Below are 27,221 nucleotides of genomic sequence, written 5' to 3' on the forward strand. Positions count from 1 at the left end.
TAACTGGTATGGTAATGCTGGCATCCATCTCCATCACTCACTATGGATAATGGATCAATACTTGAATAAGAAGCTATTAAAGCAAACTAGAAAGATGTAACTATCTTGTCTATACACAAAACCAAGTAGCTGTAGCATCACTTTCTGAATGTACACTTCTCATTCCATTGGCATAATGAAAAAGGACATGCACAATACCAGCAGGTATTAAGGTTTTCTTCAAGGCAGAAGAACCTGACAAAAAAGAAGTAACGGCACCTTGGAAAAGTTAAAATGAACTACTGGACTTAGGCATGCTCCATACACAGATTAAAGATCTTCCAAATATGCCATCTGTTTGTGAGCTTCCTCACATAATCAACAACCTAGACAATACAAGGATCCAATCAGCAAACAAAATCCAAGAAGACCCTCCAGTCATGTCAAATATTTATTAAGCTCTCTTGCTACAGAAGAGACAGAAAGGGAGAACAAAATAGAAAACAGAAGAGAAGAAAGTATATCTTAATTGTGTGGAGAACTGACACTGCAGCCCTTATGGGTGGAAGGTGCAGAAGAACCCTCATGTCATACCACTTAACAGCAAACACTGCTTCACTACCCAGTTTTAGCATTTCAAGTTTAAGAGAGCTGGACAATGGAAGCTTTAAAACCAAAAAAAAATAGGTAGCAGTACAATGAATTTGTCTTCAATCTTTCATTTCTCAATCAGCACTCAATTTTTCCCCTAACAAGTTTTCAATATGAAAACATGACATGGAGAATCACATAGAGAGTAATTTTCTCTTTAGAAAGTGAATATAATTGTAATTGATCTACACGAGCTCCTCCTCTCCCAACATCCCAACACTATAAGGTCAAAATAAGATTTGGTACTCATATGTAAGAAGAAGGTTAAATACCAAAGTTAATCCCTTCAGAAGAAAACACATTTTTTGTGCGGAAGTGACAGTGGCATTTTAAGTGCCAGTGGCATTTTAAGTGCCAGCATTTAACTGGTTTATTGTGTCACTACTTCAAATAAGAAAACACAAAGTATTCTGGACAATTATCCAGAGTTCTGACCAGCACACCTGATAATCCCATGCAGCAGAAAAACATTTGGTTTTGGAAAAGAAAAGAGTTCTGTCAGGCTGCTTTTCTGCAACATTCATTGTGTAAATAAACATGTAATTTTAAGTATTTAATTTACAGAGACTGGATAATTCCACTTGTTCCAAACTCTACTTGTTTAAATATCTGATGTTTAAAATTATGATATTCACTTAAGTCAGTCCTAAAATCCTCAGACTCAGCCTTCCATAAGGGCCCACAGTCCATTTTCAGAGATGTACTATATATGTACAAAGATCTGCTCTTTCATTTTAGAAGTTGATAGCTTTGCCAAAGGATGCTGCTAGGTTTGCTTCCCTGAAGGCTTCTGACACCGTCTGTAGAGAGCAAACACAAAAAGTTACAAGTCATTAACTGCTACATGGAGTAACAGCATGTGTGTGTAATGATGTTCAACAGCCCCTTTAGAAAACACTTACTGGATGGGCATGGCAAACTCTGGCTACATCTTCACACGATGCTCCGTATTCCATAGCAAGGGCAGCTTCATTCACCATTTCACCAGCACCCTGTAATTTAATGGTACTTGCAATTAGCACAAATCCTCATGCAGTTGTCCAGATTCTGCTGTATTAGTAACAGCTTATTTATAAGAATTTTCTGCTAAAAAAGAAAAGTTATGTTTTAGCCAGCACTTCCATCTGTGTTCTAATGTAAGTCGTAAGTACTTAATCTATTTGGTGACTGTGCTAAAACCCAGCTTAAATCTAAACATTGATGAGAGAACTTGTTCTCTTATGCCTCGGAGTTGCGCAAAAGCTGGGCATTTTTCCATGAAAGAAAACCTAACCAAAACTTCAGTGTTTCCCTGCATGTTACTACACCTACACCATCATTTCTATTTGCTGTATTTATGCATATCTACTAAGAGAATGTATCTTTGAGGAGTCAAAAATAGTTAAATTTCCTCTCACATTTTTAGTACTTAGATCCATGACAATAAGATTTCCCCCCAGTCCTTTCCTAATGAAGAAAATTAGATTTGTTGGTATGAGACAGACAAAGTTGTGTTTCCTTTAAGGCATGTTGGTTTCTAAATTACTGCAAGTGCAAGAGAAAATAACTAGCATAAAATCTTATTGAGAAAAGTTTGGTGTTTCCCTTGAAGAAAGCTGTACACAAAAATGTATGGAAGTGTTTCTGCAAACATATTTGCAGAATATATATTTTGAAAAAGAAAAATATTTACAGCTAAAAAACAAAACAGAGAAAGATAAGGGTCTAAACTTTGACCAAAAAAAACCCAAAAATCTCCTAAGCAGGGGAAATCCCAAAAGTTTTTTTACTCTAAATTCCACAAATTACTGACCCCAGATTTGGTGACTGCAGCATAAGATTACCACCTTTGCTGAAGTCTTTAGCTGGAGAGAAGGGAAAAAAGAAAACACCAATGAAAAAGCCACAGTCTTTTCAGCTCCCTCAACTTCCAAAAGTTGAATCAGCAATTTCTGCTGTTCTCTCAAGTATTTGGCAGTATTCATAAAAACAAAACACCACACCACCACCAAAAAAATCTCACCACACAAAAATGGCCAAAGAAACCAAATAACCACAGCAATTCAAGAGGAGAAAAAAAAGCTGGGCTTTTTTCTTAGTTACACCAAAGTAACTAAAATGTGGAAAGGGGGGCAGGGGTACAGAACGTTAAAAAAAAGTAGCAAACTCAAACCTTCCTGTTTACAAACACCAGTTCTAATTTCAACAACTACGCAACACTAAATAAGAAGAACATCACAAGGCCAAGAAAGCACAATTGATGATACTTACTGAGCCTAAAATGTGTGCACCCAACATCCTGTCTGTGGACTTTTGACTAAGTATCTTCACCATGCCATCTGTGTCAGCATTTGTCTTTGCTCTACTGTTTGCAGCAAATGGAAATTTCCCAATTTTGTATTCTACACCCTGCAAAACAGATGTGTTACTGAGTTAATGCCCAACAAAAACAATGTAACCAACTGTTACATACACGAGGAGAAGCAACAGAAGTAAAACAGGAGACACAGAGGAATGTACATGAACAAGCACCAAAAGTAGTATAAGAGTGTACTAAAAAAGATTAATTTGCAAACAAACAATATTAATGTCACAGAATGCAAGTCATTAAAGAGAACATGGTGGTTCTTGGGAGAGTGGGATGCACAACAGCATCATTCACTTACACCCCCTAAGCAATATATTCAAATGCAGAAATTTGGATAAAGTAGCTAGATAAACAACTAGAGAGTGAAATCAGGCCCAAGGTGGAAAAGCAATTTTTGTTGGAAAAGAAAACAAGCAATACCTCTTCTTTCAGCTGTTCTTCTGACTTTCCAACCCAGGCCACTTCAGGGTGAGTGTAGATCACGGAGGGAACGCAGTTATAGTCAATGTGAACTGCTCCCCCAGCCATGCCTTCTACACAAATAATGCCTTCATCCTCAGCTTTGTGGGCCAGCATAGGTCCAGCAACTACATCACCAATAGCATAGATGCTATCAGACCAATGAAACAGAATAAGACACTGTTTAAAAACATCCTAGCACACCTGGGCTACCTTTCATAAGTCTTTTGAAACATGTTACTGAAAACTCTTATTCAAAACAGATTAGAATATTTCATTTTAGCAGTTTCCACAGAATGACTACACTTCAAGAGGTACTTAGTGACATGAAACAGTGACCTTTAAATTACAAAACTTCAAAGGCTGACTAAAAATTTTAAGCTACTGAAATGATACAGATATCTTGAGTTTTCTTTTCAGAAAAGGAAAATACGTTCTGCTATTAAAAACCAGAAGTGCTCTAGTAAGTTAAACTTTAAAAACAGATGTTCTTCATAAAAAAAAAAGGAAAAAAACAAATGAGTCTTACTTACTTTGGAATCTTGGTTTGGAATCTGTTGTTGACTGGAATTCTTCCCTTCTTATCAAGTTCAATTCCAAGTTCCTCAAGACCTAGATTTTTTGTAAAAGGGCGCCTACCAATGCAAACTAGGAGCACATCACAAGTTATTACTTCTGCCTTGCCACCAGCAGCAGCTTCAACACTACAGTAAAATAAGAAGCAAAAATGGTAAGCTGTAAACTTGCAGCCTTATCTCTCTCTGGCTAGTAACTAGTATGACCTAAGATGGTGACCTGCTGGCTGGGTCTGGCACCCAAAGCACTTCATTCAGCCTTCCCCATGATGCCTCCTTGCAAGAGTTCAGCAGTAAAATACGGAAGAAGGGGCAACACCTCTTACTACATTTCTTAACAACTGTTACAGAGAAATTCAGGGTGTATTTTCAACAGCAAATAGCATGACCGGATAGGATCAAATCTGTACAGCAAAGTAATTGCTTCTGAGTACTTGCCACCCAAAACATATATGGTTTGGGGTGGGGTCGAGCCATGTATTCTGAGCAAGCTTTCTTCCGGCCCAGGAACCAAACCTGTGTTAGCAGCTGCCGTGCATTCCATGCATCCCTCAAGTGCATCTTGTGTTTAACTGCACCCAGAACAAGATCAGTTCACGTACTCTGAGAGCACAGGAACCAAAGCATGGGAAGTGAGGATAATTGGAAGTGTGCTTCAAAAGCATGAACCAAAACGATATTCTCAAAGTAGGAACAGACTACTTGAGAGATCCAACCAGCATCAGCAAGGCATGTAAAGAAGCCCATGTCCTGGACCTTTACAGTGATGGATGACAGACTACCCCAAGCTACAGTGATACATCAAGTAAAAGTCACTATATTAAGTCTCCAGTGAAAAAACATTCAAGCTTATTTTTGTGAAGTAACATCAAGCATTTTTTTAAAGTACAGTTTCTGCATGGAGAATCCATTAACACAAATGGAACTAGTGCATACTTATGGACTTTTACTAAGCAAATTTGCTTTATATGTTTCTGTATTAACTGTTCACATTAGTCACATCTCACTGAAACTTCGAAGGTCTTGAGTATAACCATTAAAATAGACTCTCTGGGTAATTTCATTTATTTCTGTTCAAGAACAATAATATCTCTGCCATGCTTACCCTAAGACATGATGACCTTCCAGTATGTAGTCAAGAATTAATGGCTTGGAAATTACTGTATGAACAATCATGGTATTTATCCTAATTATACCAGAAGCAAATATCTTCCATGAAAAGAATTATTTACAGTTCTGTTTCTATTACTGATCTCATTATAACAGTGGTTTTATGCCAGCAAGCCCTCAACTCAAGTCAATGGAACCTCTCCTGTATAAGCAACTTAGGATTTAATAAACTCAAATTATGAGGTCTGTAAGTTACAAAGGCAGATAAACACTTAACTGCACTAAATAATTAATTTTCATTCCTGTTTAGAAAATAATATCAGACTGTATTTTGAAATAGGTTTGATGGACTGGGAGGAAGAATATATTTTGCATTCCTTGAGTTTTATGTTAAACACTTACGCTACATCTATTTTTCCATCTGGTCTCTTGGTAGCACCAGTAACTTTGGTGTTCAGTTTAAACTTGAATCCCTGCTTCTGAAGAATACGTTGGAAGTTTTTAGAGATCTCCATGTCAATTCCCATTCCACCAACATGGCCCATGAACTCAACAGCTGTCACATCTGCACCGAGGCGCTGCCAAACTGAACCCTGCATTCACAATACAGATAGAGTTTTTGAAAAGCAAACTTCAGATACTTTTACTCTAATATTTACAACAGACTATAAACTCTTCCAGAACAGGATAACACGCAACAGCAAACTGATGAGTTTCTACAAACATGACAGCATAAAATAAGTTCAACTTTCCCCAGCCTTTCAACAAAAGAGATTTATCATTGTTTATTTGCAGACTGAAAACTTCCATGACCAAATAGCTAACAAAATAACTAAACATAACTCATGTGTGTTTTATACTATAGGTATAGAAGAAATCCAAAATCAAAGAATCTGAAAGGAAAGCCCAAAGGGAATTGCTTGTGGTGCTCTAATACCATTACTAATTAATCAAAACAATACCACATTAAGGAAATTTTATGCAACAAAATGGAGTCACTGCTGGTCCTGTCTGTATTTATAACCTTAACCATGATCAGCCTCACCAACAAAACCCACGTACACCCTATTTACCTGCAGTTACCCATTATCCACCCAACACAGAATTTCACTTTGCTTACTCTTTCCCAGCTTAATGGTCAGAAGGCTAAGCAGATGGGCACAGCTTCCAGAAACTGCAAGACCAGGAAATATAAATTCTTTCTGGAACGTGTAGGTGTGACGCAAAAGGACTCAGACGATGATGAACTACAAAGTCTCCATGCTTTTGGCTGATACAGTATGTACTATCACACCACATTAAACATCTCTTAAGATTAACTACTAAACATAAGAATTTATCCTGAGTATCCTGGCATTCCCTCCACATCCTTACTCCTCCAAAACAGAAAAATAAATATTCAAGGCCTGTATGCTCCTCTCTCATTTCTCTGCTTATCTAAACAGCTGCAGAAGTACTGCCCCAGCAAACACTTATCCCAGCTTTTCTGGTAAAAAATGGAGCTCATAGGCTATGAAGTCTGAACAGATTCACTACAACTCACTGAACTGTTAAATCACAGCAGAAACATCAAATACAACAAAAAGTAACACCCTTTCCATTACAAATTAAAAGTCAAGTGGTTTAAATTTCCTCTCACCAGTTCCACACCAATGACTCCTGCACCAATGACAACCATCTTTTCAGGAACTTTTTTCAGTGACAGTGCACCAGTGGATGACACAATGTTATCTTCATCAATCTAATGACAAAGAAATGCACAAAGCGAGGTTTACAATTTCTTTTACATATTATATACAAAGCACACAGATCGTGAAGTGCAATCAAGTGCAAACCGTTATTACACATTAAATTATGTGGCTATGAGACACTGAAAAGGAAGTACAATTAAGTTCAAATACGTACAGTAATTCCAGGGAAGGGAGCAACTTCTGAGCCTGTGGCTATGAGTATGTTCTTTGTATTGATAACTTGTGTGCTGCCATCTTCTTTAGTTGCAGTCACTTGGTTTTTGCCAGTTATTTTTCCAAACCCAGATACATGTACAACCTTTAGTAATCAGAACACAGTGAAGTCAGGTTCAAATATGTAAGTTTGGCTACATTTCATTAATGCTTAGAAGTGCTGCTAAAACACCTCTCTGTATCACTATCTGGTACAAATCACAAAGTAACTGTATACTACTCCTTTAAACAGATTAAGAAAGAAGGCACTGGGCATTTAAAAGTATTCTGGAAGTGAAGCATTCAAATTCTGCCCTTGTCATATCAGTCACTCTAATTTATGCAGTAGTATGAAAATGTAAAAAAGTAAGAAATTCATATCAGAAAAATACATATACCTCACTATATAATCCAAACTAACCTTGTTTTGTTTAAATAAATGAGCAATTCCACCTGTTAAGGCCTTCACTGCACTACTCTTCTGTTCCATCATCTTCTCTAGATTCAAACGGATTCCTGTAACTAAGGTTAAAACAAAATAATACATCAGGCATTGCAGTGTGTTAATGTTAAAGAAGCTGACCTCAACACAGTTAACAGCTGGCACAGAAAGTTGAATGGCCCTACTAAATGCTAAAGGTTACATTCAACAGCTGCTATGCTAAAAACCAGTACTGCACTTTCCAACTATAACTTACCTAGCCATTATTCAGAGTTCAAAGAGCAGTCCCTAAGCCTCCAAATGACAGATAAAGGACATTATTTATAACTAAAAACATTTTCTGACCAGAAAACCATACTAATCAGATTGGAAAGACTAAATTTACTTCCTGGTGGAAACCACTCATGTAAGAGGCACTGAGAGCTCTTCACTCACTTTCAATTCCTCTGTTAGCGAAATCTTTTCCATGGGCCAAATGATACAGATGTGAGTTGTTCAGCAAGGCCTAAAACAGACACACAAAAACATGAATTTGGACACACATTCACAAGAAAAATTTATTTATTATAAGGAAGAATAATTATACTATTTGCAAAATGTTCTCACTATTAAGTTTGATACACACGTATTTGAAGAAGCGTATTTTAACCACAGAAACTGTACACAGTAGCTCCTACTGAAATACTCAATGAAGTTACATACTTTACATAGAAATAGAAAACAGTTACATCCACACCTATCTTTTTTGCTCATTTCACCATAGAAATCAGAAATTACTCCACAGAGATCAAAAAAAAAAGAAGGAACAAACTGAGCAGGGGAAAAGAAAGGTAATTCTGACTGATGGCCAAAGAGAAGATACAGAAAAACTGGACGAGGAAAATCTAAACTAAACATTAAAATGCCTGTTAAGATTTTAGCCTGTGTAGACATATGAGTTAAATTTTGAGGTTTTGTGCTGCTGAAGTTTCTATAACCACATAGCCAGCTGAGCGTGATGGTTTGGAGCTAGCTCAGGTATATGGATCCTCCAAATCCATAGATAAAATTAGAATATTTTTTATATGGATGGCTATAAACTAGCAGCTTCAAATTCAGAACCTAAATAATTGTATTTCGATTAGAAATAACAATATAGTTAAGGCAGGATCTTACTTAGAAAATTGATTCCTTTGTTATAGCCACTGCAAATATGAAATGATCTGTATCTTCGCAAGGACAACAGTGCAAGTTTGCACAGACTAATAAGATAATTCCATTCTTATAATTTTTATCAACTGTCTTTAAAAGTAATTTTTCTACTTCACGTAACTGACACAGCCCTGAACCTCTAACATCCACATTACTTAAAAGATGTAACCACTTTCAGCAACAAGAAAGGAAAAGAAAAATCCATGCCAAATGTATTATTTTGGATTGTTTTCTGGAAAGGAATATCAGAATCATTCGTTATTGCTTTGGTGTACACAGCCTACATATCCACTACTTAAGTTTATTGCCATTCAAACAAACTCTAGATAGCATTCAAGTTTAGCCATTGGTTTAATAGTATTTTCATAATAACCCTAAAGGATTAAGGGAAAAAAAAAGGGAAGTGAGAAGTTAGTTAAATAGATCCTAGCAAAGTTTCAAATTTCAAGGTGCGGATTGACATTTTTGAGTGGTGCTTCAATATATTAAGATACTCTGAACTTCATTAAAATGATTACTAAAATGTTTAGAAAAATTAATACAAAATTTAAAAAAAACCTTAGTATTTATACTGTATTTTTTCCTTCCATGCCAATGGAACCTCTTGAGCAAAAGGATCAGAAACAGCAATACAGTTAGAAGGTATCTTGTTAAGAATATTATGTCTGTTACTACAGCCATCACAAACCTGGCATTAGCAGTGTCTTCCTTCAACAGCTGGGTGCTATTGAGGCAGATCCCCCAGCAACAGCACTGCTCTTGTGGAGGTAACAAGACCTCACCTCAAAGGCTGAGGTTTGAAATTACTTTAACCTAGACTGGCAATGTCAAATATGAAGTTCCTATTAATCTCTTCTTGCTTGTCTTTTTTTTCTGAGTGCATGTGTTGGACTCAGCTCTTTCTCTCCATATGTGCATTACTCCACACAAGCATCACCAGCTTCACCTCCAGGCTACTCTGTACATGTACATCCATCTTGAGAAACTCCTTCCTAATCTCCTTCCAAGTGAAGCACATCATGTCAACTGTTTAATGAAGCTGTGACAAACTATACACACTTACCTTGGATGGAATACATCCAACATTCAGACAGGTTCCCCCTAACGTTGCATTTTTTTCTACACAGACAGTCTGAGGAAAAAGAACAGAGGAAAAAAAAATGTTTTAGTAATACTATGCCATCATTTCCTCACAATTTAGAATTGATGACAAAGTCATTTTTCTACTTGTCTAGTAATTCTATCTCTACAAGTGTCCCATTAAATTCATTCCTAGATCTATTTTACAGCTCATATTTCTCGTCTCTTGTTTTTTGTTAACTTAAAACCCACAAAGTAGCTGCAACCAAATTGCAAATTCTCTACCACACAACAGCTAATGCACCATTCATACTTTCATACAAGTGCTGTCCTACTACAAAAATATACAAAGTAAATAATAAATACAACACTAAGTCCAGTGAAAGATGTTCCCTAACAATTACAGAAAAAAACTGCAAAAAGCAGAACATGTAAATCATGTGAAGATTCATAAAAACAAGAAAACAACTGGTAAGTGAACTGGCATGGATTGAAATCCCATGATGCAGTATTTTCTTCAAAGAAAACAAAACAGAACAGAACCCCCAAGTCACAAACAACATTTCCTCCCACTGCTATAAAGTTGTACCACCACCTATAAAGAAAGAGAAAACAAAAATCAAGTAAAGCAAAACCAAACAAAAACAAGGTCAATAGCAACAGGGATGGAAAATATGTCATCTCCTTCTCATTAAACTGACAACATCAAAGTGTGCAAAGGACAAAAACAACTGCCAAACCTTCATATAAAAACAGATCACTGGGAGACAAGAATGGGGGAGAGAGTATCCTGAACTATTTTTGTAGGAACAAAGGAATTGGCATCTCCTTCTTTGGAAGGCACACACATATTCAAAATAATTGTTCCTTGGTTTACACTCTTCAGAGTTCCATTCCACTGAGAGGCAGCTACCTAGGTGAAAGCCTTTCACAATTTCTTCAACTTGCTGCTTATGTGCTAAGGTAGGGATGACGGTAACATGAAGAACAGAATTCATCGCATCAAATCACAAGAGCATTCTGAGACATGCTTATCCCCTACCTCTCCCTCCTCTTGTTTTAGGAACATGAATACATGAAACACAACACAAGGGCTTTAAAAGCTGCACTATGGATCAAACAGCACCAGACTGCTCCTACCTTTACCCAATAAGGATGTTCTGCTTCATCCGTTTTACATAAACTTCACTGACAAGGTCATGCAAAGCTTTTGGAAAGCCAATATCCAGAGAACACTATTGGCAATAACATGGGATGCTGTGGTGGTTATACAAGGACTCAATGCCTGTGCTAGCAGAAATAGCACTAAAATTGAAATTTAAGTAATTCAGTAGAGAAGAATCAGGCTCTTCCATGGATGATGTAACTATGAAATCTTTTTGCCAGTCTGCTAAAAACACCTCCATACATTCCTCAAGGACACCAAAAACATTCTACATGTTTATTCAATGACAATGGCAACATACACAAGTATGTCAAAGCATTTTCCCCTCTCTAACTAGCTACGAAACAGTGTATTTATATTAATAGTGTAATTATTTTTTACTATCATAAAAAACAGAATCCAGGGCACTTTGTAACCCCTCTGTGTATGGTATCCTGTTGTTACTCACAGATATGAAGCACTCAAAGACAGTACTGTTCCAAGAAAAGCTGCTTATAGCCAGCCACAAAAATAGCTTTAAAATAATCAAACATGAACTCACAAGGCAGATGGCCACAATCTTAATTAATACCTGCAGCACTGAGCACCCTTTTTTCTCAGGCTGCTAGCTAAGTAGCCACATACATCCAGAAGCAAGAGCATTTACTATGACAAAAGAGTAATTCACAAAGATATGTAAAGACAACTCAATTATTTTGCACTAGGTCACAGGCAGATGTACAACTTAATGGAATCTCAAACATATATATTTTGGGACAGTTACATATTAGAAGGCTAGAAGATACCCAAAAAGATGCTACTGACACCCAGTTGTGGGAGTACTGACCAATGAGGGACAACACTCAGAATTACTCCTTCTCCAAAGAGTCAACATCAAAGACATTGAGGGAGGTGATTCCCTCCCTCTACTCTGCTCTCATGAGACCCCACCTGGAGTACTGTGTCCAGCTCTGGGCCCCCAACACAAGACAGATACGGACCTGCTGGAGTGAGTCTAGAGGAGGCCACCAAGCTGACCACAGTTCTGAAGCAGCTCTCCTTTGAGGACAGGCTAAGAAGGCTCTGGGAGGACCTTACTGCAGCTTTCTAGTATTTAAAGGAGGCTTGCAGAAGGTTGGGGAGGGACTTTTCACATTTAGTGACAGAAACAGCCTTAAGCTGAAGGGCGCAGATTTACATCAGCTCTTAAGAAGGAACTCTTTACTGTGAGTGAGGCACAGGAAAAGGTTGTCCAGAGAAGCTGTGGATGCCCCACCCCTGAATGTTCAAGGCCAGGCTGGATGGGTATGTGAATAACATAGTCTAGTGGAAGGTGTCCCTGCCCATGGCAGGGGAGTTGGAACTAGGCCAGCTTTAACATCCCTTCCAACACAAACCATTTTGTGATTCTATCATGTATCAGGTGGCTCAGGGCCTTGTACAGCCAAGCTCTGAAAATTCTGAAAGATGAAGACTACATACTGCATGGGCCCCTATTCCTGTGCTTCACTGTAACTCATCACCACGAGCTCTTGTCCTTGCCAGGTGGTCAAACTAGCTCATTTCAGTCATAAAGTCTATTTTAGGTAATTCAGAAACATTTTGACATATCAAACAGCAGAAACATGCTCAAGACTGCTAGCACCACCTTCTGAGAGATCCAGGTAATTATGAGAACAATAATGCAATGCCAAGAGTGTCAGCTGGTCTCATATTAAGAAGTGAAAGCAAAAAAATATCCTGAAATCACATTTTGTATTTTTGTAAGTTTAAAAACATCTGAAATATAATATATACATACAACTCTCACGATACTTAATTAAATGACACAGCACTAGTACACATCAGACACAAACCGCCTCTTCTGAAAGGCATTCAAAGACAACAGGCAGAACAACAGAGATGAACATAAATAAATGTAACTAAGATACTACAGTATTTCTACACACATATTTTTGCCTCTAAAATTCTCACATGGCAGTAGAATTCCACTAATCACATTCAAAAAGTGTTATCAGTTGAATATGGCTTTTTCCCCTTCTGAGTTCCCTCAGTCTGTTCTTCAAAATATTCTCCAGTGGTCTTTCTGTCACTTATTATCTCTTTATTTTTCCCTCTGTTGAGAGAAAAAATCCTTCCTAGCATTGTTTTCTCACCTTCTCTTTCACAAGAGTGTAAGCCCACCTCAATTATCAGTTCCAACCAAAAACCAAGCTCTCCTAAGCAGCTCTGTCAGTAGCAGGACTATAAAGAGTAATACAGACCTCCATTTCAAACTCCACATAATCTGGGTAAGCAAGGTAAGGAAAGATTAACAAAACATGTCAACAGCATCTGGTGGCCCAAGATGTGACAGAAGAATTACAGTATTACACAGACACCTTTCAAGTTCACCTGGATGAGTATTCTGCTATCTGTGTGAGGTCTCACCTTAAATCCAAGCTGAGCTGCTTTGATAGCAGCAACATATCCTCCAGGCCCAGAGCCAATAACCGTGACGTCAGCATCAACTGAAACATAGAATAGTTGAGTTATTGCTTTTTCAGCAAAATAACTGCATATTAAGAATTATGCAAGTTAATGAAATAGGATTAGATAAGGAAGCTATGCCTGTATCTGAAATTAACTTTCTGGACACGGGGAACGGTTGTGTAAAGATATTCATTCCACAAGAAAAATAATCAGTCTTAAATTTCACAAGGAAAATAATGTAAAATGGCATAAAGAAACTGAATTTCCCATCCCTCTTGTTCTAAAGCCTTTAAGAACTTAACTCAAGATGTCTCCATAGTTTATTGTAGCATTTTTTCAACATACCTTCTATTGATGTTTAGCACAAAACATAAATGCTTACTGAATGCCACAAATTTATAAAGGGGAAAACATGGCTGCAATAGGTATCTGTGCAACCTCTATTAATTATAAAGCAGTGGAAGCTATGAACTTTGTACATAATTCATATCTTGTAACCACAATCTTTTAGAACATTAATTAATACTGATTAATTAATTAATAACAATGGTGAAGTTCCAACTTTTATTTACAGCTTTAGCTTGAAATCATATTATGCAAATAAACAACAATTTTCATCTAAATCTCCACCCTGACATAGACTTCATCTGGAAGACTGATTTCTGAGTTTGACGTATTGTTCTGTTTTTTGTGGGAGTTTGTGTTGATGGGGTTTTTTTGTCAAAAAAAAGGTTTCTCACAAGAAATTACCTTGATCAGCATAGGACCTTTGTGGCACTGCACAAACCCCCTGAAGACCATGATGAATCCGATCAAAATGGCTTCTCTAGAAAGGAAAAAACAAAATAAAAAGAACCCCTTAGTTTTACAAGTTTATGTCTATCCTCGAGGAAAAATAAATTCAGTCACACACAGATGAACACAGAATTACTGTCACCAGTTAACCAAAACAGGAACAGCATGACTGAAGCACAGTGGGCACTGACTGGAACAAGAGGCAGAAGTTGCTCTGCCACCTCAGTCTGTCATCACACCTGCTCTCAGGTCAGTCTCACCTCAGGCTGCCTCTAACTACAAAACTTTCAACTGTTTATATGACACTCTCAAACCGCATAATGACATAAACTATACATCCACAGAAGTTCAGAAAGAGCCTTGTTCTGTAACCAACCCCTTCGGCCACTTCCTATAAGTAGGCAGCTGCATCACATAGGAGGTGCGGGAGGGCAAGTTTTTTTAACCTTTACGAAAAAATAATGGGACAGAACAGAACAGCTGCTACAAACACATGGAGGGCCGATCACCCTGTAACTGGAGTAGAAGATGTCCCTGGAAACACTTGCAAAGTCCCCAGCACCGCAGCCCAAACGCGGGGCCGGCTGACGGCGGCGCTTTTCGCAGTCACCACGGCCGCGGCCTCCCGCGGGCCGGGACACCGGGGGACCAGCACCGACAACGCACACGGCAGCAGGGAGACTGGTCCCTGCCGCTCACGGACCCTGAGGGCCGCCGCAGCCGCCGCGTCCCCTCCGCCCGGCCGAGCGGCGAAGGAAAGGGACAGCGGAGCAGGGAGGGGAGCGTGGCCAAGGCCCGCGCCCGTCTCAAGGCACGACTCCGGCCCCGCCCGCCCCCGGCGGCCTGAGTGGTCTAAAGAAAGCCCAGGCCCGAGCTGCCCGCCGCGGCTTCCGTCCCTTGTCCCCTCCCTTGCCCTCCCCTCGCCGTCCCGCCGGTGCCGTACCCGAGCGAGCGCACAGGAGACGCGGCCCCAACGCTGCATGTCCGCGGTGCCGCCGCGCCTCGGCCGCTCAAGGACTCCGCGGACGCGCGCAGGCGCAGGCGCAGTGCAGGGCGGGCGCGGGGCGGGGCCAGGCGGCAGCGGGGCCTCAGGCGAGCAGCGGGCACGGTCCCGGCAAACCCCGCCTGCGCCGGGACACCTGCACCGCGCCCAGGCGGGTTTGGAATGTCTCCAGAGGAGGAGACCCGCGACCGCCCTGGGCAGCTGTTCCGGTGCTCTGTCACCCTCACGTAAAGTTCTTCCTCATCCTGAGGTGGAACTTCTTGTGTTTTTTTTTATGGCCAACGCTACCCAACCTGTCTCTGGCATCACTGAAAAGAGTCTGGCACATCCTCTTGACACCAGTCTTTGAAATATTTATATATCTATTTATAATATAGAATATATATCTATATATTTTTGGAATCAGAGAGTCATAGAATATGCTGAGTTGGAAGGGGCCCCCATCAGGATCCAGCTCCTGGCCCCGCACAGAACACCCCAAGAGTCACACCCTGTGCCTGAGAGCATTGTCCAAACATTTCTTGGACTCCGTCAGGCTGGGGCTGTGACTCCTTCTCTGGGCAGCCTGTTCCAGTGCCCAACCACCCTCTTGTAGAATAAACTTTTTCTAATATCCAGTCTAAACATCCCCTGACTCCATGATGTTTCCTCAAATCCTGTCACTGATCACGAGAATGAAGAGGTGAGCACCTGCCTGTCTACGGCCCCTCATGAAGAATGTTCAAGACCACAAAAAGGTCTCCCCTCAGTCTCCTCCAGGCTGAACAGACCAAGAAGCATCATAAAGTCTCATAAATCTTCTCATAAGGTTTCTTCTTCAGACCCCTCACCATCCTCACAGCCTCCTTTGGATGTTCTCGAATAACTTCATGTCTTTTTTATATTGTGATGCCCAAAGCTCCTTCCAGGATTTGAAGTGAGGCCAGCCCAGGGCAGAGCAGGGTGGGATAATCCCCTCCCTTGCCCAGCTGGTGATGCCCCCGAGGACATGTTTGGCTCTCCTGGCTGCCAGGGCACTGCTGATTCATATTCAGCTTCCCATTTGAATGTATTGATGCGATCCCTTCTCAGTCTTCTCTTGACTACGCAGGCCCAGCTCCCTCAGCCTCTCCTTTTAAGACAGTGTTGCAGTTCCATAATCATCTTTGTGGCTTCTGTTGGACCCTCTCAAGCAGCTCCTTGTTTCTCTTGTACTGAGGAGCCTGGAACTAGACACAGCACTCTAGATGTGGCCTTGCTAGGGTCCAATAGAGGAGGAGGGTCACCTCCCTGGACCTGCTGGCTATACTGCTCCTGATGCACCCCGGGATACCATTGGTCAGTCATCCCGGCCACAAGGGAACACTGCCAGTCAACTTATCATCACCAAAACTTACAGGTCCTTCTCAACAGAGTTGTTGTCAGGTAGGTCAGACCCCAGTGTGGTGATGCTTGGGAGCTCACAGACCCACCTGACATCAAAAGGAACTCTGGGGTAAGCAAAGGAGCCCCTGGTCCCAGATTGACTGCATCAGAACAACACTTGGGCACAAGCAGAGAAAGGGAAATTACGTGTTTCAGACAGAGACCTCTTCCATCTAATTGACAGTGAAATGCCCATACATTTTAAAAATATTAAGAAATGTAAAATCTAAGATAATTTTGGAAATTTTGGAAAGACTTTCAATTTATTTAATCAGGAAAAAATTGAATGAGAATATTCTTGAGAACATTCTTTACAAGAAAATTCTCCTTGAGAAGAGGTGACTAAGAGAGGACCTCATCAAGGTATACAAGTATCTAAAGCAGGGCACCAAGAACCAGGAGCCAGGCTGTCCTCAGTGGTGCCAAGCAATAGGACAAGAGACAATGGGCAGAAACTGATGCACTTGAATATGAGGAGGAATGTCTTTACTGTGCAGGTGACTGTGCATTGTAACAGAGTGCCCAGAGAGGTTTTGGAGTCTCCCTTACTGGAGATATTAGAGAACCTTATGGATGCAATTCTGTGCAATGTGCTCTGTGATGACCTGCTTGGGCAGGGAGATTGAATGAGACGACCCACTGTGGTCCCTTTCAATCTAACTGACTGTGTGACTCTGTGGCAGTGAAATGCACATAAATTCAATTTTTAAAGCATTCAAAAATATAAAATCTAAAATATTTAATTTTAGAAAGATTTTCAAGTGTCTTGGAATAATTATTCCCAATTTATTTAATCAAGAAAAGAATTGAACTAGAATATTGACACATTTTTATAATTAGCATGGTTTAATTTAACACTGTTTATTTTTCCAGAACTTATATTTTCTTCTGGAAAATAGATTGTATTTTCTTCTAGAATAATAGATTGCACACCTTGCATTCCTCTGTTATTTTCACTTCAGCACATCAGTAGTTTAAAAGTTAAATCCTTCATTGCCTGCAGGAGATCAGCAATTGGCCAAGATAATTTTCCTTCTACAGTGAATTCTACCTAATTTAGGATATATGTAATATTCTGTTCAATTTATGCTAAAAACACCTAAATTTTGCTTTAGGTAAGTGATATGCAACATAGGTCATACTATTGATTTCCCCCCTTGCCTGAAATTGAAATTATTTTCTGTGAAAAAGATTTCTCAAGTTTTCTAGACGTGCTAATTTCTTGCATACGTCAGTGTTTCCATCAGGGGGCAGCGTTCTGCTATTTCCCACACAGCTGGGAAAAAGGAAAGGCGCTATTCAGCAGGCAGAATTCCTCTTCTATCTTTTTCCATAAGGATTTCTCTGATCGGCCCTTCAGCAATGCTGGAGACTGTATATGCCCAATATTTTTATATTTAAACCCCCGTTGGTTAGAGCGTGGTGCTAATAATGCCGAAGTTGTGGGTTTGATCCCTATATGGGCCATTCACTTGAGCTGGACTTAATGATCCTTGTGGGTCCCTTCCAACTCTGAATATTCTGTGATTCTAATGAGAAAGCATCCCAGAGTTATCCTGGTGGTTGCAGGGACAGTATCATGTCCCCATCATTTCCTCCCACACTCATTAATGAGCCAGCCAAAGAGAATAAAACCCAAAACTGCTCCAGCTGTAGCTGACTGAACTACTCAGGCAACATGTTTTAATCCTCCATGGCCTCCCAGCCTTGGTGCACGTTGGGATACCAGAGCTCTCTCCTCTGCACAGGCAGTACATGAGTATTTCATGTATAGTATAGGGAAATTACAGGTTTTTTTCAGACACAATCTGAATGCCATGAGAATGTTGTTACTGCAAGCAATGAACAAGACCATCTCCTGCAACAAGAAATGACTGGAGGCTCTGTATGATGCCTCCAGTTACTGTGGTCAGTATAAATGGTTACTGTGGCCACTGAAGGGAGGGCAGCTTGTGTGGTTATTGCTTCAGCATCCAGGCAAGAGGGTGTAGGGGGTCTGGGGGAATGCAGGAAGCATTAAACTGTGTATTAGTGGGTGGGGACAGTGGGAAGGCAAAGGGGCACACAGGAAATGCAGAGTTAGATCCCTCCATTCCATTCCATTCCATTCACCTCAGCCTTGGCAATCACCTCTGAACAGCCTTGCCCATCAACTAACTTCATGTCCCTGGGGGTCATGCTGGGTGGGACAAATGTTCTGAACCTTCCTGGGTACTCTGCGGAAGTTTGGAGATGGTTAAAATTCTTTTTTGCAGTTTTACATCTCTGAGTAATAAAGATTATAAAGACAGTATATTGCCTGTAGTACTGTGGCAAAATGTTACAGGCCATTACAACATTACTGCTGTGCAATGTGACTCCTCAAAAATAATTGCAAAAAATATCTAAGCACTCCCTGTACTTTTATTTCTAGTTCTGTTCCTCTTACACAGAGCAGCATGTCACATTTCCTGTAATCTGTTTTCCAAAACCTGAAAGCTTGAAAGCTTGCTTTACTCTATTAAATCTACTCATTAAGATATAGGGACTTGGCACTCCACAGAGACCTCTGTTCACTTATTGAGTGAATTATTTATAACCCACTTAAAGGCAGTATTGCTGTAAAATATTTAAATGTAGTTCAGCCTCTGAATCAAAGTCAATATAAACTAGACTGGTTTTGCCAAATGGAATCTGGAGATTCCCTTTCTACTCTAAATTTTTTCTGTTAGGATAATTTTTTAGCAGGACAATGTTTATCTCTGAAGAGTATTCAATATATGTGTATTTTATTTGAAAAAAAACCCCACAGCTCTACTTATAAAAACACAAACACAAATCCCAACAAAAGCTGTTTAGCTTTTGTTGGGATTGAACAGCCTGTCACTGTTTCACAAACAAGTTCTACAAGTAGTTTTAATTTTTGTAGACTTATTTAAAATAGCCTATCTTCCGACAGTTGTTTCGTATTTGAGGCTTATTTGGGATAATGACTATGTACCTTATTGTTACCGCTGAAGGTGAATAGATCACACGGACACAGGTCGAGGTGTGGTGAAAGAAAAGAGAGAGTTTATTTTTCCCCCCAGGATTTATAGGTTCCTGACCACGGCCAGGGGCTGGATGGTCAGGATAACACTTTCTCACTGCACTGGCCATGAGAGATGCCCATCACAAGACGTGTAACAGAAAGAATGTACACATATCTATGTTTACAGTTACTGTCCTGGGAAAGTCTTTAGAAAACTATGTTAGCAAGCTCAGAAGCTGAGTTTTCAGGGCGACACCTTATTATTGTATTTATGAAAGAAAAAAATAAAAAATCTCCTGAACCATAAAAATCTAAAATGATGCATGCAAAACATGTGTTTTAATCACATTTAATCACTTAAGGTATCAAATTATTTATGCAAATAGTGACAGCAGATTATTAGCAAAAGCAGTTTTTGGAAATGCTCACTTTACTGATGGCAGCTATGAAGACTTCAAGATTGAAACCCAAGGCCTGAGTAATTGAGGGGGGCAGGAAAATTATATATACATTTGAAAAGTTTAGTGTTTCTTTTCTTTAAGAATTTAGAATCACCAACTAGATAGTAAAATTCTACATTTATTTTGCTCGCAGGTGATTTTTCTAAACTCAAATCCATGCATATACACAAACACATACACTCAGATTGCTGAGTCCACCCTGAGACTATCAATCCCACCATGTCACCTTGCCCAGAGTGCTGAGTGCCACAGCCAGTTGTTCCTTGGACTTCACTAGGGCTGGAGACTTCAGTGCCTCCCTGGGCAGCCCCTTCCAATGCCTGACATCCCTTCCCAGCCTCTCTGCCCCAGGCTGGAGCTGAACGGGTTTGGTGTGACCCAAGGGCAGGACCTGGCACTTGGCCCTATTGAACCTCAGACCAAATGTGTGGCTTTGCACAAGCATGCCTGGCTTAAAGGGCAAAGAGCTGGACTGGAGCAAGGACCACATATTCTGATCACCCCTTCTTTTGTCCATTGCTGCAGTTTTGTGTTTTTCTGCTGTGCTCATCACAGAGCCAAGTGGGCTATCCTTTCCTCAGAGGAAAGGCAATTATTTTCCTGATTTAAAACAAGAACCTGGAAGGGGTCCTGGTGAGTGCACAGCAATAGACATTTGGCCCCTCACAAGCCTTTCCCCAGTGCTCAGTATGCACATACTGAGCTAAATTGTACATTGTATATGAATGATTTGCATTTAAATGTACAAGACAGATGTGCTAATAATGTGCATAGACTCTCACCCAGATGTTGCAGTGCATTTATGTTCATTATATTTGATTCAATTACCTTCTGTATTGTTAAGTTGTACCGCCCTCCTTGTTAATCGTTTAGTCGCAGTTGTGCCCCCCTACCCCAGTTGCCAATCCACACCTGCCCTTTGTTCCCTGTTCCCCCTACCATTAAGCTGTCAATCCTCCCTTGTGCAAACCCCCTGTCTGGACTGCCCCTTTGGAATTCCCCTATTCCTCCAAGCCCCATTGGCCCATGTGCCCCACTCTCCTCCCCTGGTGTTCCCCATTGGTTTAGGTATTGTGTAACCCCACCTTGTGCTCATCCCCCTAAGTGTTCCCTATTGGTTTATTATTTGTACACTCCCCTTGCTCCTCCCCCATATATAAGTTGCTGTATCTTTTGTCTTTCCTCCCTGGAACCTTTAAAAGAATAAATCCCTTTTGGAAGCCGCATGTAAGACCTCTCCCTCATCCTTGCTCCTGCCCTCAATGCTGGACAGCCTGTGCTGTAGACCATAAGCCCTAAGCTGCCCTGATTTCCAGGAGCAGCCCACTCTTGGCTTGGTGCTGGGAGCTGGCTGGGGAAATTTCGGCACTGTGTCGCCCAGGGGTGCACAAAGTTTGGCAGTTGATGTCACTGCTGATAAAAATGTAAGGAAGGAGACAAGTGAAACCCTGCCAAGTGAAAAGTGAATGGCACATCATTTTAGCATGACCAGAGAGTCTTTGGATGCAGGGAATGGAGGTTGAGCAGGTACCACCAACTGATCTCTGCCAGGCTCAAACTGAGTAGGAAGTGAGAGCTGAGCACAAAAGAGCTGCTGAGCTGATTTATATTTAATAATTGCACCTGGAGCTAATCATTGTGTGAAAAAAATGCAGTTTTAGCACATAACATACAGTCCCTCCTTCCCATTTTCCGTCTGTCATCATAGTTGACACCTGTCTAAGGTTTACCAGCATTTTATCACAGTGAAATCCTCTGCACTGGGAGAAACACAGTGAGAAACTGCTAGAAGTTTTCCTCCTCAGCTGTTAACCCTGCAGATGAACTTCAGACTTGCATTGTTTGTAGTGATAATGCCCTGAGAATGCCTGTGACAGGCCAAAAGGCAAAGAGTTACTGCTGAGAATAGATTTGCTTCAAGAATGTTCATCCCAGCATACTCCATTTGTTCAGCATATTTACACTATTAAGACACACTGTGTGTTTGCTTTTTTGGGTAGTTTACAGTCTTACATGAAAACAGCATGGTAAATGTAAATTCACAAGGGAGAGAGGTCTGCAGGGAATGAATGGATGGAGACAGCAGGATTTGCAACTGAAGAAAGGGGTGTCTATCATTCCCAGTCCAAATTCTTCCAGCTGCAAGAGATAAGCAATTGATTTTATAAAAAATCTGCATTTCCTCATTTGCAGAGAAAATTGTTTGAGAAGTTGACATCAATTTTAATATCTGGCACAAAGAGATAACATATTTACACAATGCCTTTTTCCATAAAATATCTAAAGATATGCCTGCAGTCAACCTCAACAGCTAAAACAGACAACTCTATTGCTTGCCAGCATTATTTTAGTGATGCAAAATATACTAAACATTTTCTATTTGGTGATATTAAACCAAGCCCAGAAATCTTGTGAAATTGTATATGAATATTAACTTAGCAAACAGCAACATCTGAAACAATGGTCAAAGCCAACTGCTTAGGGCTGCTTTTATAAAATTCATAACATATAGGACTTGAGCAGTAGAAAACAATCCTGGTACTGGATACTCAAAAAAAGGAGTAAGTATAAGGGTTAAAAATATGCTTACATTACATAGAATTACCCATTGATACTTCAGAAAGTAGCAGGATGTATTCCTGAGCAGGATGAAGTCAATTTGAAGCAGAGTAATTAGGGATAAACAGCTGCAAGTGATGGAGTGGAATCTCTTCAACAGGAAAAATTATACAACGTGAGAGGCTGGTTGGTTGCCAGAAACACAATTGTCACCATCAGTTGCCATTTGTCTTCACGGGCAATGCTGCAAGAATAACGAGTGAAATATAGAAGCAGAATAAAGATGGGTGCTACAGCCCTGGAGGATGAAAGCCCCACATGGTGAGGTGAACAACTTGGACACAGAGCTCACCTTGTTTAACCACTCAGCCACCGTATTCCAACCTGGGTGAGCCAGAAACATGTCAATGGTTTTAGTAACAAAAACATCAATTCAAAATACTTAAATGTTTAAGATACCCAGAGGAATAAAATTGAATTCTTACATGATGCTGCTTGTTGGAGTCCAAATCTAGGCTTTACAATACTAAAAGCCCTGGAAGACAAGACCTTCTAAAGACAAAGGAACTGTTCTGGGGAAAGAAAGCAGACCTTGCTTTTGGGAAAGAAAGAAACTCAGGAAAGGACTTGATCTATTGACTCTTGTGGTTTGCTTTAATTTCTTCAACAGCTTCAACAGCTAACCAATGTAATCTGGTTTTTCATGCTCCTAAACAAGGTGGAGGCTAGGTGGAGTATAGGACATTTAAAAGAAACAAAGGGGTATTTAAACTGGCTCACATGAATGAAGTACAAACCAAATACACCATTATAACCCCCAAGGCAGATGCTGGATTGACCATCCAGATGCTGGTAACTCATCCTGCTTAAATCCCTCTCCTGCAGTTCACACAGCTGGAAGAAACACGAGTAGTGACTGACTGTTGTATTGGTGCACAGTAAGATACACAAGATAAACTCCCTTTCCAATCTATTGGGAATATTCTTTGTTTCCTTCACAGAGCATGATAACTGCTTCTAAACAGATAAATCCCTGCATCTGCAAGGTGGAGGATTTACCAGGCTCGATGCTAGTGCTTCAGATCTTGCCTGTAGTATCTTTACTCACCCAGATATTTTAAAGACAGCAGAAACATTCAGCCTTCTTATTCCTGGACAGCCTTCATTATTTCTGAAACAGAACACACAGGATATGTTTGCTGTGAGATGATTCCAGCTCCTTCAGAGGGAACTAGATGGGAACACAACTTGTCCTTTGCTCCTCCACTGGCTGCGTTCATACATCTACAGCTGTCTGTCTCATTCCCACAGACTAGGGCGTGGGTTAGGGGTGCTCCCAGCCTGTGGTGTGTTACTGAAGATATTTACCTGCCCGATGTGGAATATGGAATTCAGGAACGTGTGTGAAAATAACAGCTGCCTCAAAAGAATGAAGTCTCCAGAATACTCAGAGAAACCAAAGGCTTACAAATGTTTCCATTTGTACATGGAAATGGCTTGTTTCCAGCAAAGCTGGTAAGGACCAGGCCTCCTTTACTGTGCTGGACCTGGGGTATTCCAGAGATAGGATCACTATCCCAGTTTGGGAAGTACTAGGAAGATTCATAAAGCTGGAGCTCTGAGGAGGTCACAGGGCAAGCATTTTTCTCCAAATACATACTTATGAATATGTTTCAGAGGAGCATTTCCAATTCTTTCCAACATTACTTACAGACCCCACAGATCATCACATTCATAGCATTTATTCTGGAGACAAGGTAGAGCTACACTTCAGACCTAATGTAATTACTACATTTATGAAGATGTGTAGCCATGTCCTGTGTGATATATATGAAGTCTGAGAAGAATACTAAACACAGACAAACTAGATGAATCCTGAACTCTTATGGATGTCCTTGGTAATCTGTATAAATGAGAAAAGTATCCATCTTAATGTCCTCTCCATCAGCAATGCATTGTGCAGGGAGAAGATGATTTAAGTTACCAGATAATGTTGGCACAGAGTGCAAATATAAATAAATATAGATAAGGACAGAGGAAGGAGATCTGTAACAGAAGAAAAGTATTCCTCTGAAACACTGTCCTGGTAGATGCTGAGAAAAACTGCTGGACTGAAGATCTAAGATGTATTTTTGTAGCAGATAATGTGTCATGCTTGTCACAACAAGTAAACTGGACTCAGTATACCAGAAGGTCCATCCAACACTAAATTCCCCAAAACAACTGGACAACATAAACCTGTTTCCAATCCTTTATTGCATTTATTTGGAAAGGCTTAAGACATTGTGTTTAATAGGACACAGTGAGGCTCTCACCATCACACTACTGGAAAAAAAAAAAAAGCAAGACAACCACTGCTAGGATTTTTAGCTGCTTTTCTGAAGTCTTCCCAGTTATCCCAAGTTTTTTCTCACCTTATGTTTGCAAAATAGAAGAGAGATTGTTCTGTTTCAGTGGGTCACTTCAGAAAGCTTTTAGGTTGGGAATGAGGCCCACTGGAAAGCCTGAGAGGGAGGTAGAGCTACTTCAGACATATTTTTGTCCCTTGTCTCCAGATAGCTCCATTGAAATTCTGTGGGAAATTATACAGGAAATTACATAGAGTGGTGTGACACAGCCTCTCCTTTGAAACTACTCCTGAGCAGACCTCTCTTCACAACTGGGGACATCTCTATGTTGGAAGGTAAAAACAGGACAGCAGAGAAGTGCAGTGGTGTAAACACAGACACTCAATTTTCTGGCATCCACTGTCCTAAAGGGTGCCCCATGAATGCTGAAAGGCATTTTCCTTGCATCTAGCTCCATATGATGGTATTGAAATCAATTAAGTTGCATGATTGAGTTTCAAAAAGGAAATAAAAAGCTGAAGCTTCTGCAGCTGAAGGACTAGCACAGAGTGATAGGCAAGATTCAGAAATGTTTATAGCTTGCATACATTTCAGAAATGTTTATTACTTGTTTCTAGTAATTGTCCCTTTCATCTGCTTCATCCAACACCATCAGTCTGCAAATATGGGCTGCGTACTTCATGAAAATATTTATTTCCATGGAGAACCAGGATAGGAGTCTACAGCGAGTTGTTTGTAAACAGTTTACGCCTTTCTCCTGTTCACCAGGAGAGTAACACCTTTGTATTTATTTACTACCCAGTACTGTTCATTTTATAGCTATTTATCTATGGAGACTGTTCTCAAGTGAGTTCATTACATGTGCCTGGTATTTCAAGTGCCAGGTTTACTGGATGTTGTTACTGCATACTAATTCCCTTAGAAATGCTTCTGACTGAATCAATACTACCCTTGAAAGTCTGGTTTATAGTAGAAATATTTGCATACAGCAAACTCCAGTCTTGCTTCTGGAAATATCTTTTTCTCAATTTTGAGTCTGACATTTAACAAGCAGCTCACTATGGGGAACATTTAGAGGAAATAAGATTGGTCAAAAAAATGCCCCAAAAGACCTATTTTTGCTGTCTCTCCTGATCAAACAGGATTAAAAATAATTGCAGCCTGTTTGACCAAGCAACTCTTCTAAGGCTTTTGAACATAATGATCTTTGATCCTAGACAGAAAAAACAGGTGTCCCTGTTGTTTTAGTGGTCTTTTTTAAATACACCTGTTTTTTTCTAAAACACCCCTTGTTAGGTTCTTCCATCTTAGGTACAGTCAGTCCAGAAGTGAATAACCAGTTAGTTCAGAAATCCAAAGTTCAGACTTCCTTCCTTAACTTTCTATTTGCCCTTAGGCAGAGTTTTCTCAGACCCCCCAAGGGGCTTTTGTTTTCCTTTTGGAGGCAGAGGACAGCCCAAAAAAGCAAAGGTGAGAAGCATTTCAGTTCTACTAAAATGGAGCTGAGGAACATGTGGATCTGATTCAGTTAATCTATTCCTTATCTTAATCAACAGCCTAGTACTTTTTTATTAAGAGGAAGTCATTGGATTCAAGTTTTTTTTTAATAGAGTAGAAATCTAAGGGAAGAAAAATAATCACACTGGCATCTGTGAAATAATAACTCATGTGCCCATGAAGTACTAAGTTACACTAACAATATGCAAAGGTTGGAGAAGCTTTTGTTAACCATCTCTACTGAGGGATTAATGGTCACACAAATGCCTGGCACCTGCTGCTGCAGGAATCAGCTGCGAACAAAATAATACACAAGTATCAGAGTTTCTCTGCATTTCTCTCCTATTTCTCAGGCTTTCTCATTCATCCCAGTGACAAGCTGGGCATACAAACATGAGGCTGTAAGGAAACTAGACAGCCTTTGAAGTCAAGGCTTTTAAGACACAGATACAATACTTCCTCAGTACAGAGGAAGGACAGATGCAAAAGTGTCACTACATTGGCAAAGAAGAGCAGGCAGAAATGGCAGGGAGAAATGAGCATTGATTTCTTGGATTTCCACTCCACGTACACTGGAGGACTGTTTGGAAAACCATCAGACAATTGGGAAGTGTTTTTACTTTCTGGTTACCCAGCCAATTAGTACATGAAAGGCTAAAGAGCACAGCTCACCAGGAAGGGAGTGAAAAGTTGGAATTGCCAACCAGACAGCTAAGTTTCTCTTGTGACCAAAATCAGAGCTCTCTTACCC

The 27,221-nt window shown here is 40.1% G+C and overlaps 1 protein-coding gene across 1 annotated transcript; it reads right to left on the reverse strand.

The window, feature by feature from the left end:
- Positions 1-417: 417 nt before the first annotated feature.
- Positions 418-15,241, reverse strand: LOC131591846 (dihydrolipoyl dehydrogenase, mitochondrial). Its single transcript, XM_058862948.1, has 14 exons — positions 15,132-15,241; positions 14,144-14,219; positions 13,352-13,431; positions 9,761-9,829; positions 7,942-8,011; positions 7,486-7,586; positions 7,027-7,170; positions 6,761-6,862; positions 5,524-5,714; positions 3,970-4,140; positions 3,398-3,587; positions 2,881-3,018; positions 1,533-1,622; positions 418-1,430 (listed from the first exon to the last, which is right to left on the reverse strand). Exons 1-14 carry the CDS (start codon positions 15,168-15,170, stop codon positions 1,365-1,367), a joined length of 1,527 nt encoding a protein of 508 aa, XP_058718931.1. The 5' UTR covers positions 15,171-15,241; the 3' UTR covers positions 418-1,364.
- Between the last annotated feature and the right edge of the window lie 11,980 nt (positions 15,242-27,221).

The sequence above is a fragment of the Poecile atricapillus genome, chromosome W (assembly GCF_030490865.1).
Source record: "Poecile atricapillus isolate bPoeAtr1 chromosome W, bPoeAtr1.hap1, whole genome shotgun sequence".
Classification (NCBI taxonomy): domain Eukaryota; kingdom Metazoa; phylum Chordata; class Aves; order Passeriformes; family Paridae; genus Poecile; species Poecile atricapillus.